Source organism: Populus trichocarpa, chromosome 3 (assembly GCF_000002775.5).
Source record: "Populus trichocarpa isolate Nisqually-1 chromosome 3, P.trichocarpa_v4.1, whole genome shotgun sequence".
Classification (NCBI taxonomy): Eukaryota; Viridiplantae; Streptophyta; class Magnoliopsida; order Malpighiales; family Salicaceae; genus Populus; species Populus trichocarpa.
The window spans coordinates 10,970,373-10,984,181 of NC_037287.2; the positions used below are offsets into that span (position 1 = coordinate 10,970,373).

Here is a 13,809-nt window from a genome sequence, read left to right on the forward strand (position 1 = left end):
GAATTGTAAAACAAGGATAAAATATATAGCTAACCCCAAAGTCACGACAATTTTTATTTTGGTAAAAAAGTTTAGTTTGTTCTTTTTCCAGTTCGTGGATTAGAGAGAGTAAAGAAAAAGTCATAGAAAAATAATGTGAAAGAGATATAATGATTGGTTACCACTATTCTAGAAATCAAAATGACCAAACTTGGTGTCAACAAGTTTCATTCGACAAGAAATGTAATTTGATGGTGATGGTTTTTCTCTCTAAACATGTTTGAATAAAAATAGATCAAGTTCCATTTAGATTTTTTTTTGGCTTAGTTGGCTTTAGTTTTCTTGAGTTATTTTATAGTATTTTTTAGGTTAGTAGGTGGTTTAGAGAGGTTTTTATGATACTTAATAAGTATTTTTGGATGAAAATAGATTGAAAAATAAATTTTTAACCCAAAAAACCCTTACCCTCATGATTTCCCCGCCACCACAATGGTGACTGGATTTTAGGTCGAGTAACTAGAAGTGACGTTTTGTTTTCCCTAGCATACGATGTATCGCCTGCATCTTCTTCTTTTTTGTTTGAGAAAATTACTCTGATATTTTATAGTTTAGTTGTTTTTTTACTTTGCCTCTGATTAAAAAAAACAACTATAGTTTACATCACATATGGTTTATAACTTGTATGATACACTACATTCACACAAAAAAAAAAAATTAACAAAAAATTAGATTATTTACAAGATTACCATTCTATTTTAATTAACTACTAAAAAGCTACTTTTATGTTAAAATAACAAAATTGGCACCCTCCCTTTCCTTGCTAAGTATAAAGCCCTAACCACCACCCTTCCACCATATTTGTTAGATTCTGGTCACCCAAATCCAACAAAAACTTGGATCATCGTCATTAATCTTCATTGTTCATCTTAAAAACCCGACAAAAAACAACAAAATATTTTTCTAATTTTGTTTTTAGCTTCTCTCAAGAAGTGATCTGTTTTTTTGTTGTAATTTCAAAGAAATTCGGTTCAGATTATATAATGACTTTCTTTCATGGGAATTTATGATATATGATGGACTTAAAATTCAAAAGCTTGAAACTTTTAAAGCAAATATTGAAATATTTTCTAAGAAAACTTTAGGGTACACACACACACAGATGAGACAGTGAAGGAATCAGAATAAGCCTCTTTTCACAAACAACAATAGATGTCCACAACTTGCAATGCTTCGTACAATTATATTTATCGGTGTTTACTTCAAAATGAAAGTGTCGTCATCATCATCATAAAAAACAAAGATCAACTCCTCTAAACCAAAATCACCCTTTCATCTTATGCACTCCTCCTTATCTAAGAAAACAAGGTACTATAACCATCTAAGTGGTGGCTAAGTGGTAAGAGCTTGGAACCAAGAGGTTTGCTCCCTCTGTGGTTTCAGGTTCGAGCCTTGTGGTTACTTATATGATGGCCACTGGAGGCTTACATGGTCGTTAACTTCAGGGCCCATGGGATTAGTCGAGGTGCGCGCAAGCTGATCCGGACACCCACGTTAAACTAAAAAAAAAAAAACAAGGTACTAACAGCTAATGACGATGAAGATGAATTTAATAATCAATTTGAAGAAAACCCATTGAAGGATTTAATTGAAATTGGTGGATAAAACCCATAAAAAGTTTCAAAATCTTTTAACTTAGTTAATTGGGTTTGCGATCTAGAAAATGTGACATAGATGATTATGAACTGAATTTCTTCATAATTTTATCGTGATATCATGAGAACTTTATGAACTTGTATTTTCTTAGTAAATGCCATGAATAAATGACTTCAAAGTGAATATATGCTTTCATCGAATTTGAAAGTGAATAGTATGTGTGGTCATGAGATTTTGATTTGGATTCAAAAACTATTTTTTTTTGTAGAGAGAGAAGTGTTTTTTAATATTAAAAAAAAATTGATTTCATTACCCAACTGCTTTTTTACTTGTCATATATGTTATTTTTGAATTCGTGTTTTTAGTTTTTATTTTTTTAAAACTTTAAACGTGTTAAATTAATGTGATTATATGAGATAATTTTTATATAATTTAATTTTAGATTTAGATTAAATAAAGATTCAAGTAAAAAATATTTAAATTTAACTAGATGGACTAAGTTTAATAACAATGCAAAAAAATTCCTCATTTCTTGAACATTTTATTTTATGTCGAAGAATTTTATTTTTTTCCCCTCAAATTTGCTTTACTGGATCAAGCAATTTACGTGATTCAAATTTGTTTTACGCATTATCTTTACTTAAAATATTAAAAACAAAGTTAATTAAGTGTAAGGAAAGTTTTGGCCAGAAGAATTAAAAGTCTATTAGTTTTGAAAAATAAAAAATAAAAAAAAATAATTTTGAAACTGGAGAATGTTTTTCCCCACTCATCCCTTGAGCACTTTTGTTTTGTGATTGAGATTAAAATCCGAAGATCACGTGCAATTTCATTGTCTTTGTTTATCAAATTATTACGAGGGTTATCATTGAGATTAAAAATCCATACACGTTAGAAGTCACATGCTCCATTCATTAGGGTGAAACATAAACATCATTAGCTGTGGTGTATTTTTTTTTTAATTTTTTTTCTTACAAGTATAAAGGAAGCCTCTTAATAACAATAATAATACATGAACTTAATTTAAATGCCCGTGAATTTGGTATAAATAACATCTCGGCGGGCCAGCCAGAAAAACATGCGTCGCCTACTCGGAAGGGACCCTTGACATTGCTTCGACTCCATGAAAACGAGGTGGACCTGCTACAACTGAAAATATCGAGGCATTGAGAACTCGACTCCTTTTCGTAGCTGATAGTTTTCTCTCGGAATTACTCCCCAACTAAAGCTCTCTGTCTGTATGCTTAATTTGGAACAGGAACCTCTCCATTTGAGGTGGGTACTACGTTATTTTCTGTGTCACACCACATGACAAATCATCACGTTATTAATTAGGTATCATCTGCTGCCTTTATATACTTGATTTCCCTCTTCTCCTAGCTACTAATTAGGAGATCATATCAGGGAATATCGATCAGACACCATGCATACGTTCTCGAGATATCCTTCGATCTCGTCTCTCTTCCTCCTTGCTCTCGTTATCACCATCCTTTGTTCCCCTCTCACCGTCCGATCATGGGATCCTATTGATGACGTTGTTGGCTCAGCCAAAGATACAGTGGGATCCGCCATGAACGAAACCACAAGCTTCGCTGGAAACGTCATCAACAGCACCACAAATGCCTACAATTACACCAAGGACGCTGCTGAAGACGTCGCCAAAGTCGCCAATGGATCCCCCGCTTTCCTTGCTGCAGCTGGTCAGGGGCCTCTAGCTTTGGTGGCTGCCGTGCTTATTGGCCTGTCTGTGCTTTTCTGAAATATTTTGGAATTTATTAAGCCCTTGAATACATGAACAGACGTGGAGAATATGTGAATTGAAGATTTTTTATGAATTGTTGTTTTTTTTTTTTATCAAAATATAAATAATTAAACAGAATCTGCTGGTGAATATTCTTTTCGCGTAATATTTAATGTAGATATAGTTGGAATTCAATCTTGTTCTCGCTTTTCTATAATTAATTGATTAATTTAAAGAGAGTTTCTGCATATTATGCTTTTTTCTTTTGGTGGGAAAGCTTCCTTGATGCATTTTGAAGGCTTGGAAACAGAATTAAATCTGGGTATATTTACGAGGACAAGTCCATCACTTTAATTTTTTTCATAAGAAATTAATGAAAACACATTTCTGGTTTGCTTATTACATAAACATTCACAAACAACAACTTATGCCTGTGTTCATACGAAATGAAGAGTGCAAGTAGAAGTCCTCCTCTCTTAGAACGATACAAAACCCACCCTTTAATTCCACGAGTCCTCATAGCAATTTGCTTTTTCTAAGTTCAAGTACCTATATATTCCTCAAGTAAATTTATTACGATACAAGTTTAGCAGGATGTTTTTATTCATTTTTTATATATAAAATAAATACTAAAAAAATAAGCCAACAAAAAATATTTTTCGATTAATTTTTTAAAAGTAACAATTCAGAGAAAAATATTTTAACCTCATAAAAAATAAAAAAAATATTTTCATTAACCCTCAATATATATTCATCAAATGTAACAGGAACCACCACTATCATCACCATGTCGGTCATTACTTCAGTTATCTTTTTTCTATCCATTATTATCTCACCATAATTTTTTATCATTATTATTATTATTATTATAATCAATCTCATCAATACGACTACCTATTATTTTATTATTAATATAATCATTATTTTATTATCATTCTATCACTGCCTTTTAATAATACCACAACAACAACAACAACCATCATTTATTACCTCTATAATCACCATCATAACTACAACAAACTTTTTATTAAAGTAATTATCATTTTATTATTATTGTCTTCATCATTACTACCAAGTCTCAATTTTTATTATGGCAACTCATTAATGCCTCAAAAAATTACCCAAGCTTTTATTAACCATCTTAGATTGACCATCAACCAGGGGTGATAGGCACTAGAGAATTTTAATTTTGGTACCAACCATTAGCCTGGAGGTCTTTCGAAGGTAACTTATAAGTCACACACCATTACATAAGACTATAATTTTGGGAAGTCCATACACGTTGATGATCTCATCAAAATAGAGTTTAATAACTCTAAAGGCATATATTGTGGTCTTTTAAAAGCTAAAAAAATAAATATTTATATATTTTTCAAAAGTTTGTTACATGCTAAAAAACTCATAACGCAATGTATAGTGAAAGATAACATGGTTTGTTATAAGTTAAAATCTTTAAATACCAAAAACATTATAATTATGGAGAAGCACTCCAAAATTTTTAAATTTTATTCATCAAAATATTCTTGCCAAAATATCATTACAACCTTTTAAATAGAAAAACTAGATAATACTAATAATACTAAATAAGAAAGTAAGATATGAAAAAAAAAATCTTGTTATTATTATTAAAAGTCTAATAAACCACTTGACTAATTGGATAAAACTAACAAATCCTAAAAATTCTTAACAATTAAGGAAGTAATACAATTAAAATAATTATGCCAAAAATTAGATCCTATACAATATCCCACTACAGGCTTCCTCATTTGAGAAAAACTTGTGTTTGAGTTAACTATTAGAAATTAAACTCTTCCATAAAAATATATATTTTAAACATAGCATAATTATCGATTTATGCATGAAATAACTTGCCATGAATAACTTAAATCCAATTTTAGCAAAGAAAGATTCATTTTGAATTTTTGAACATAGGTAAAACTTCCTAATACCTAAAAAATCAAGGTCACATGAATTATTGATGCTTGAGAAATCAAATGGGTTACAGGTTCCAAACTTTAGATCATCCCTCATATTTCACCTTAATTTTAGAAACTGTCGATTCTGGTTTATTTATTACTTCTGACATTGCTAAATCTTCGATGCCTTTTGCCTTAATTTATTTAGATTCTTTAATAGGACTGGTTTTCGATGGCTCATGTGTTTTTTCATTTCCTTCTTTTAATAATATTGGAACATCAATCATCTTATATTCTTCATGTAGTGTTGAATGGTACCAAGACTTTAGATTATCTCTCAGACTTTACCTCAATCTTAGGAATACGTGATTCTAGTTTGTCAACTACTCTTGACATTGTTAAATCTTTAATGTATTTTGTCTTAATTTTTTTAGATTCTTTAATAGGAAGAATTTTCGATGGCTTATATGGTTTTTCATTTGTTTCTTTTAATGGTACTAGAACGCTAATCATTTTATATTATTTTTATAGTGATTCATTTAAGAATGTTCATGCTTATTGTTTTTTTGCTTCTTTAGAAGGCATCCTTGTAAATTTACAAGAAATAAGTTATATTTTTTTAATGTGGGATAAATTTTTTTTTTAATTTAAATACTTCAACTTAAAAAGATAACTTAGTATCTTTTTAATATGGGATAAAAAAAATTAATTTTTTTTTTAAATTTTATTATTTATAATATATATAGTCTATATTTATATGAATTATTTCTTAATTTTTTAATATAAAATATTAAAATATTAAAATTTTAATTATTTTTTTTTATATTTTTCTGAGTTAATTTGAATTGACCATTAAAATTCAAAATCCAGTCTCTTGACCGGATCAACCCCGAATGGGTTTTATAACTACGTTACAAACCAATTATTTCCTTTTACCTCTGTGTGCATTTGCAACAGACGAACCAAAAAGAAAGAGAAGCCTTTCTATTTGTCCACTGTTGATTTTGTTGTTGCCGATGAGTCTCTCTCCCCGCCATTTCTAATAGTTGATTTTGTTGAAAGATACGAGGTTCGCTACTAGCTTGGTCACTGGACCACCTATAGGTTAGTTATCATCAGCATCATCTTGTTTCTTTTGAGCATCATTTTCTAAAATTCGATTTTTTCTCTCACATTTTCTTTTATTTTTTTTTAATTTCTTCTGCTTATTGAATTTCTAATGAAGTGCAAATTTTGACATCAATGAACCCCAAAATTCACATGTATTTTTTTTAGCAATTATTTTAGGGTTTAAGCGAACATTTGAAACTGAGGAGACAATGCTTGATGATTCATGGGATTATTTTTATGTTATTTAGGTTTGTTAATATGTTTTCTACTTGGTGTTCTTGGTTTGGTAATTAATAATAGAGGGAGGGTTACTTTCAATTACTCTGTGTGTGTGTGTGTTTTGCATTAAATGGGTGGTAATGCTAATGGTAATTATCTTCTTTTAAGTAGTTTGGGTGGTTCATTGAATGGGGTTTGTGGACAATTTGCTGTAAATGGAGTCTACGAGGGTGGTATCTTCCGATAAATCTGGGATGTGCTCCATGGAAAATGGTGATGTTGCTCCCAAGTTCAAAAGGCGGAGAGTTTCTGCTGTCCGGGATTTCCCCCCTGGCTGTGGACCATTGGCTGTTCTGATTTTTAAACAAAATGAAAAATTTGTTGCAGCGAGTAAGGAGAAAAGTGGTGATGGCTGTCTTGAAAAAATAAATCGTGTGGAAACCAAGGGAAAGGAGCCGATAGATTCTTCAGATCAGGTGAATGGGCATGGATTGGTGAAGCAAGAGCCTGCAGGGATGTTGCTTCCAGAGGCTGTAGGTGCTTTGAATGATGTAAGTGTGGTTGGATCGGTAGGAGCTTCTGTTGTGGGTGAAGCAGTAAAAGCTTTAGAACATGAAACTGCTGATGCATCAGAGAATCTGTGTAAGGTGGATGTTGTTGCTCCAGTTGAAAATTTTGTCCAGCACAATTATCCTCCTCGGAGAAGAATCTCTGCTGTCAGAGACTTCCCTCCATTTTGTGGACCTAATGCTCCGCTTCTTAACAAGGAAGAGGCTGCGAAAGTGCTGGTTGTTGTGCAGAAGAAGAGTTTGGATCAAGAGAAGTCTGGCACCGAAGAAAATCCAACAAAAGAAATGGTGAAGAATGTTGTGAAAGAAATGGGTAATGATGTTAAAGATGGAGATCTTAATGAAAGCAGATTAGAAAGTGCTTCTAGGATGGATGACGATAAAGTTAGAATTGAACCTGATTCTTCTGTGAATAAGGTGAAGGTAGCTGAAGAGAATAGACATGAAAGGTGCATCAAATCTCCTCGAGTAATCATTCTAAATCAGCATGACCTGAATTCCACGGCAGTCTCTAAATCAGTCAAAATGGAAGTTGGTGGTCTAGAAGAGAATCAGGGTAAGGACCTTACAGTTTACTTGGAGGATAAAAGTTCCAAGAGAAAGCTTTCAGACCTATCTGGTGGTAAGAATTCAATGTGTAAAGACAAGTTTGAGGTTTTGAAGCTTGCATCAGGTAGGGAAGTAGTGCAGGGTCTTCCGGCTGAACGGAATTGTCCATGGAGGAAGGGGCAGATGGTGCATAAACCTACTATGTTGGCTGGTGATGCAAGAGAAAGCAAAGGTCAGAAACATAATTTCATATTGCTCGAACGATCAAAATCTGCTTTGAAAACGAAGATAAATGAGTTAGGCAAACATGGAGGAATTATGAAAAAGAACTCATCTCCCACTATAAAGGTGGAAGGAGGTGTGGGCCAAAAGACTGAATGTAACAAAGAAGATTATCTGGAAAATGGTGAGGAATCCGATGATTTTCGTGTAGTTGCACGATCACACAATTTTGATGTGAGCCTTCCTCCATCCTGTCCCACCATTTCACATGGCAAAGGTAATGGCAATGATGCAGTCGTTACTAGAAACAAAGTGAGGGAGACATTGCGTTTGTTCCAGGCTATCTGTAGGAAGCTCTTGCATGAAGAAGAAGCAAATTTCAAGGAGCGAGGAAATACTCGTAGGAGGGTTGATTTACAAGCATCAAAGATTCTTAAGGAGAAAGGAAAATATGTCAACATAGGTGAGCGCATTATTGGTTCTGTCCCAGGAGTTGAAGTTGGTGATGAGTTTATTTACAGGGTGGAGCTTAATATTGTTGGCCTGCATCGCCAAATTCAGGGTGGTATAGATTATATGAAACAAGATGGAAAACTCCTTGCGACAAGTATTGTATCATCTGGGGCCTATGATGACGACACAGATAACTCAGATGTCTTGATTTACACAGGTTCTGGAGGCAACATGATGAGTGGAGACAAGGAACCTGAAGATCAGAAGCTTGAGAGAGGTAATCTAGCTTTGAAGAACAGCATGGATGCAAAGAATCCTGTAAGGGTGATTCGTGGTGATTCAAAGGGGGCTGATTCAGTTGATGCAAGAGGGAGGACCTATATCTATGATGGGTTGTATCTGGTGGAGAAGTGCTGGCAGGAAATAGGGTCACATGGTAAGTTGGTGTTTAAGTTTAAGCTGGTTCGAATTCAAGGTCAACCAGAGCTTGCTTGGAATGTAGTGAAGAAGTCCAAAAAATTTAAAGTGCGGGAGGGTGTCTGTGTAGATGATATCTCACAGGGGAAAGAGAAAATTCCCATTTGTGCTGTGAACACCATAAATGATGAGAAGCCTCCACCATTTAAATACACAACTCATATGATATATCCTCATTGGTGTCGCCGTTTGCCTCCCAAGGGCTGTGATTGTATTAATGGATGCTCTGAATCTAGGAAATGTCCTTGTCTGGAAAAGAATGGAGGAGGGATCCCATATAACTATAATGGCGCAATAGTGGAAGCGAAGCCCCTAGTGTATGAGTGTGGTCCTTCTTGCAAGTGTCCTCCTTTATGCTACAATAGAGTCAGTCAGCATGGTATCAAATTTCAGCTTGAAATCTTTAAAACTGAATCAAGGGGATGGGGCGTGAGATCTTTAAATTCAATTCCTTCAGGAAGTTTTATCTGTGAGTATGCAGGCGAGGTCCTTGAAGAGAAAGAAGCTGAACAAAGAACTGGTAACGATGAGTATTTGTTTGATATTGGAAATCAGTTCAATGACAATTCTCTTTGGGATGGACTTACAACCCTCATGCCTGAAGCACAGCCAGATGCTGTTGTAGAAGTGCAGAACAGTGGCTTCACCATTGATGCAGCACAGTGTGGTAACGTGGGGAGATTCATTAACCACAGTTGCTCCCCAAATCTTTATGCCCAAAATGTTCTTTATGACCATGATGACAAAAGAATTCCTCACATAATGTTCTTTGCTGTCGAGAACATTCCTCCCTTGCAAGAGCTCACTTACCATTACAATTACATGATAGATCAGGTTTTTGACTCCAATGGCAATATAAAGAAGAAGAGTTGCCATTGTGGTTCTCCAGAGTGCACTGGTAGGATGTATTGAGAGGCTGACTGCTAATAGTTGGACTCTGATGAGGCATTGATAGTTTTCTCTCTGTAAGTTCCTGAATGGATCATGGATATGGGTATAGTATCTCCATATAAATATGTTTGCATGGTTGGATATATGTGTGCACTGGAGCACAATCTTTGATAAGAGTTCGAATGATCTTTTGCTTTCTCTTGTTTTTTCTTCTCTATTTTCGATGCATGTTTTTTTGCCTACTTCCCGTGCATCAGGGCTGTTCTGCCCGTTCCTATGCATCGCATTCTATTTCCCATGAAAGAAATCAATTTATGTTTATGTGGGCAATACAAATAGATTGATAGATACGCAAACTATTGAAATAGAGTTGTTTGAACCCTGCAGTGTTACATTCTCTGTAGGCTTTCAAGGGCCAAAATTTTAGCTGATTGATTTAGCAAGCTGTTAGTAGTTAATTGTTGCTAGAGAGTCTATTATGTTTCTTTTGCCAGAGAGTTGTCTTTTGTTGTCTGGCTTCATTTGTTTGTTGTTTTAATTCTGAAGGTTGGTTTTGGTTTGCACTGGTTTCCCTTTATTTTCCTTGCCCTTCTCTAGCCATCTTCTTATTGGCTAGTCTTTGGCCGTTACTTTACCTTACTTTTTCAATGCGGTCATCCTTGTCCTTTATCCAAAAAGATACACAAAAACTAGAACCGTGGTAGAGCATGATGTGCATTTGGCTCTTAAAACACACAATGATAGCGGCCATGTTTTTCAGATCAGTACGAGTAGTTGTGTTCTGTCTAGTGCTTGTCAGGATTTCTGGACCGGGCTTTTGTTGTAGGTGCCTATTAAAGTCTGCAAATTGGACGTCGCCACTACAGATAAATAGATATACAAAGACAGCATAGCCTGTTCTTTATGTATACTGAACTCTTTAATTTGCCAACTCTTTCAAGACATTGCATAAAAAAGATTCAAAACCATGTTAAAACCAAGTTGTCAAGCACAATCCAAGCCTCACTTTTTAATCAATCTGGGGATAAATGCTGTGACTGTTAGTAAACGATCAATAGGGTTGTGTGGTTGAGAGGATTTTCTTTTTTTCAACATTCATAGTTCTTAGGAAACGATTTTTTTTTTACAAGGATAATTCTTGTAACTTGCAAATAATTCTTATCTTCGCAAAGATATCAAACTTCTGACTTCTAGAAGCCTTATGGTGTAGCTCGAGCCTTTTGGCAAGAAGCAAACAGGATAAAGGGAAGTAAACAAATCGCTCACACTCGTCTTGTATTAAGATTTGCCCTGCGAAAAGAGGCAGCACCTGTGCATTAGTGGGGTCCCAGATAGTTTGATTGCTTGGTGATTAAAATCTTCAAGTAGTTACATGTAATATTGTTGTTCCCAGATCTGTGTTTTCAGAAGGGAAATCCCAAAATGCTTTTAACATGGGTGTAAACAAACTAATTGTAGCTGTATCCAGTAATTTTCATATGGTTCTCAAAAAGCTACGATAGAAGTTTTCAAACTTTCTTTCACCTGTCCCTTTCATGTGGTGAATGATATGGCGTTTTTTGCTATATTCTCATGTACGTCACGAGTCACTCTTGACGTTGAAAACCTGGAGCAGGTAGCCTTTATCTGCTATATCTCCGCAGAGCTTGCTCTGTGGCGTTAGAAGAGTCATGTGTGTGGTGGGGGAGACGGTGCTGTGCCTGTCAAACCTGTGTTCAAACACCGCTGACTTGCAGCTTGGCAATTTTGTCACTTGAATCAGAGAGACCCGAGTTAAGGCTCTGTTCCTTAAACCCTTTGCTACGATAGTAGTGTATTTACCCTGCTATATCAAAGTATTTGGAACCGGCAGAGCACAATTTTTAAGGGAGTTAGGTATAAAACATAACTAGGCTTCTCTCTGTGATTACTTGGTTTTGTAATGCTCAATTCGTTCCTCAAATGACAACAAAAAGATCCCAATAAGTGGAATTATATTCATATTCATATTCATATTCTTACTAATACAAAGTACAGAACCCCAATTTTTTATTGCTCACACTTCACAGCAAAGAGCACTTGCTGGATTACAAAATACATCAATAACTAAAGACAGAAGCAAGCTAACAAGAAACAATTACTTGGGAGATTCCTGGATGCCCTACCAGTGCACAAACCAATAACTTATTTCTTCAATATATTTAAGAAAGCTGAACGGTAGAGTCATAAGCAATCCCAGCCTTCCAATCACTCGGTATAACATTTGCTGCTTGGGCCCAATATGTGACGCCTGCACTGCCACTTACTTGGAACCTCAAGCTGATGGCACCCTTAGGTGGGTTAGGCATATCCCACACTGCCCCATAGGCTCTTCTCATGCCTCTCCATTCCTTGCAATCCTCCTGCACATTAATTGAGAAACAAATCAGAGACTCCACATCAATTTTTGCGCATGCTAGTTCCTATGTAATATAGTGTGTGAAATGGGGTTACATCAAGAAACTGGAAAGAAGAAGAAAATCGAAACATACCTGCCATAACTCCACAGCTAAAATTTCATTTTGGCCAGCTTGGTACAAGAGAATTATAGCCAAGTAATCAGGAAACCTGCTATGCTCATGGACCTTGAACATGAGGTTATAACCGGAGTAACGGCAAGGGATCCTCCGGAATTCTACATCGACAACACCGTACGCAATCAGTTCTACGGCCATGTTTGGATGTGCCATTCTTGCATAGGCGCGTGGGCTGAGGATGAAGTCAGTTTTGTCTCCTTCACCATAGTCAGTAACCACTACGTTTACCCCATCATCGGTGCAAAGATTTGGTGCTTTGCACCTAACCTGAAATTGTAATTAATTAACAAAACGTAAAATCAGCATTATCATTGCTTAGCACTTTTTTTTTATTAGCCTAACTAATAATTAATACAATCGTAAATTGTTAAGTATTTCCAATTGTTTGAGGAGTATGTAAAAGCAAGCACTTCAGCAAGCTCATGACACGCACACAAACAGTACCAGTTACTTATTATATTGGAAAACAATATCTTGATGGAGTTTATTTTTAGCAGCTAATTGCTTTTAATTAAGACTGGGATAATTAAGTGGTTTGAATTTGAGTAAGTACCTGATAGCAACCACCGCAGCCAGTGCCATTCTTGTAGAGTCTTGAAACCCCGGCCACATTAGCATCGTTGACCGTCCTTCCATATTCTCCAAACCCGCAAGCTCCAGCTGCAATATTATTCAGTACATGCATGTCAGTGCTTGTTTCATGCAAAACATATATATATAAAGCTTACACAGTCTTTCAACTATGTACATTTGCATGACTAGATGATAAACAATATAATGAACTCTGAATAAATAGGAGACATCGATATATACTTACATGGTGTCCCTAAGCAATCAGGGCTACCATAATAAGTTGCTCTTGAGAATGTGTAGTCTTGGGAGTAACTTATTGCAGGCAGAAGTGCCATGATACAAAGAAGGGAATAGCCATATTTAAATGCAAATCCCATAACTTATCTTAGTGATAAGTACTATCACGCTGCCGCAGTAATATATATAAGCAAGGTAACTAGCTAGTTGAGAGAGTTTATGAGAGGAGGAGGGAAGAAGAAGAAGATCGATGGATGAGAGCCTATGAACTTTCACGACCCCTATTTATAGCTGAGGTCTGAGAGGCTGTGGTAGCTGTTGAGGAATCAAAACTTGTTGTTCTTTCAAATTAATGGGACTAATTAGGTGGCAGGATTAGATTAATGATGGAGGTGTACAACATGTAAATGGAGACTCCTTTATTGACCCCTTTGACTCTTTTTTCCATGGTATTAGCAAAAGAGGATACATTTGCAAGAGTCTGCCTAACTGTTCTCTCTCTTTTCACTTTTTTTGCCAGCTCCCTGAGCTTAAAATAATCTCTCCAAGCATTAATTAAAATAATTCTTTAAATATTATTATGCTATAATTATTCTACTTCTCGTAATGGATTATCATCTTAATGTATGAAAAACGACTTGCTCTGGGCATTCAATATATATATA

General features: G+C 35.1%; 2 protein-coding genes across 2 annotated transcripts; one reads left to right on the top strand and one right to left on the bottom strand.

Annotated features, from left to right (window-relative positions):
* The first annotated feature begins 6,215 nt into the window (after window positions 1-6,215).
* Window positions 6,216-9,977, top strand: LOC18096889 (histone-lysine N-methyltransferase, H3 lysine-9 specific SUVH5). The gene is made up of 2 exons (XM_024598265.2): window positions 6,216-6,393; window positions 6,790-9,977. Exon 2 carries the CDS (start codon window positions 6,834-6,836, stop codon window positions 9,798-9,800), a length of 2,967 nt encoding a protein of 988 aa, XP_024454033.2. The 5' UTR covers window positions 6,216-6,393; window positions 6,790-6,833; the 3' UTR covers window positions 9,801-9,977.
* A 1,756-nt stretch (window positions 9,978-11,733) lies between these two features.
* LOC18096890 (expansin-like B1) lies at window positions 11,734-13,397 on the bottom strand. The gene is made up of 4 exons (XM_006385500.3): window positions 13,152-13,397; window positions 12,888-12,994; window positions 12,290-12,601; window positions 11,734-12,160 (listed from the first exon to the last, which is right to left on the bottom strand). Exons 1-4 carry the CDS (start codon window positions 13,282-13,284, stop codon window positions 11,960-11,962), a joined length of 753 nt encoding a protein of 250 aa, XP_006385562.1. The 5' UTR covers window positions 13,285-13,397; the 3' UTR covers window positions 11,734-11,959.
* Window positions 13,398-13,809: the final 412 nt, after the last annotated feature.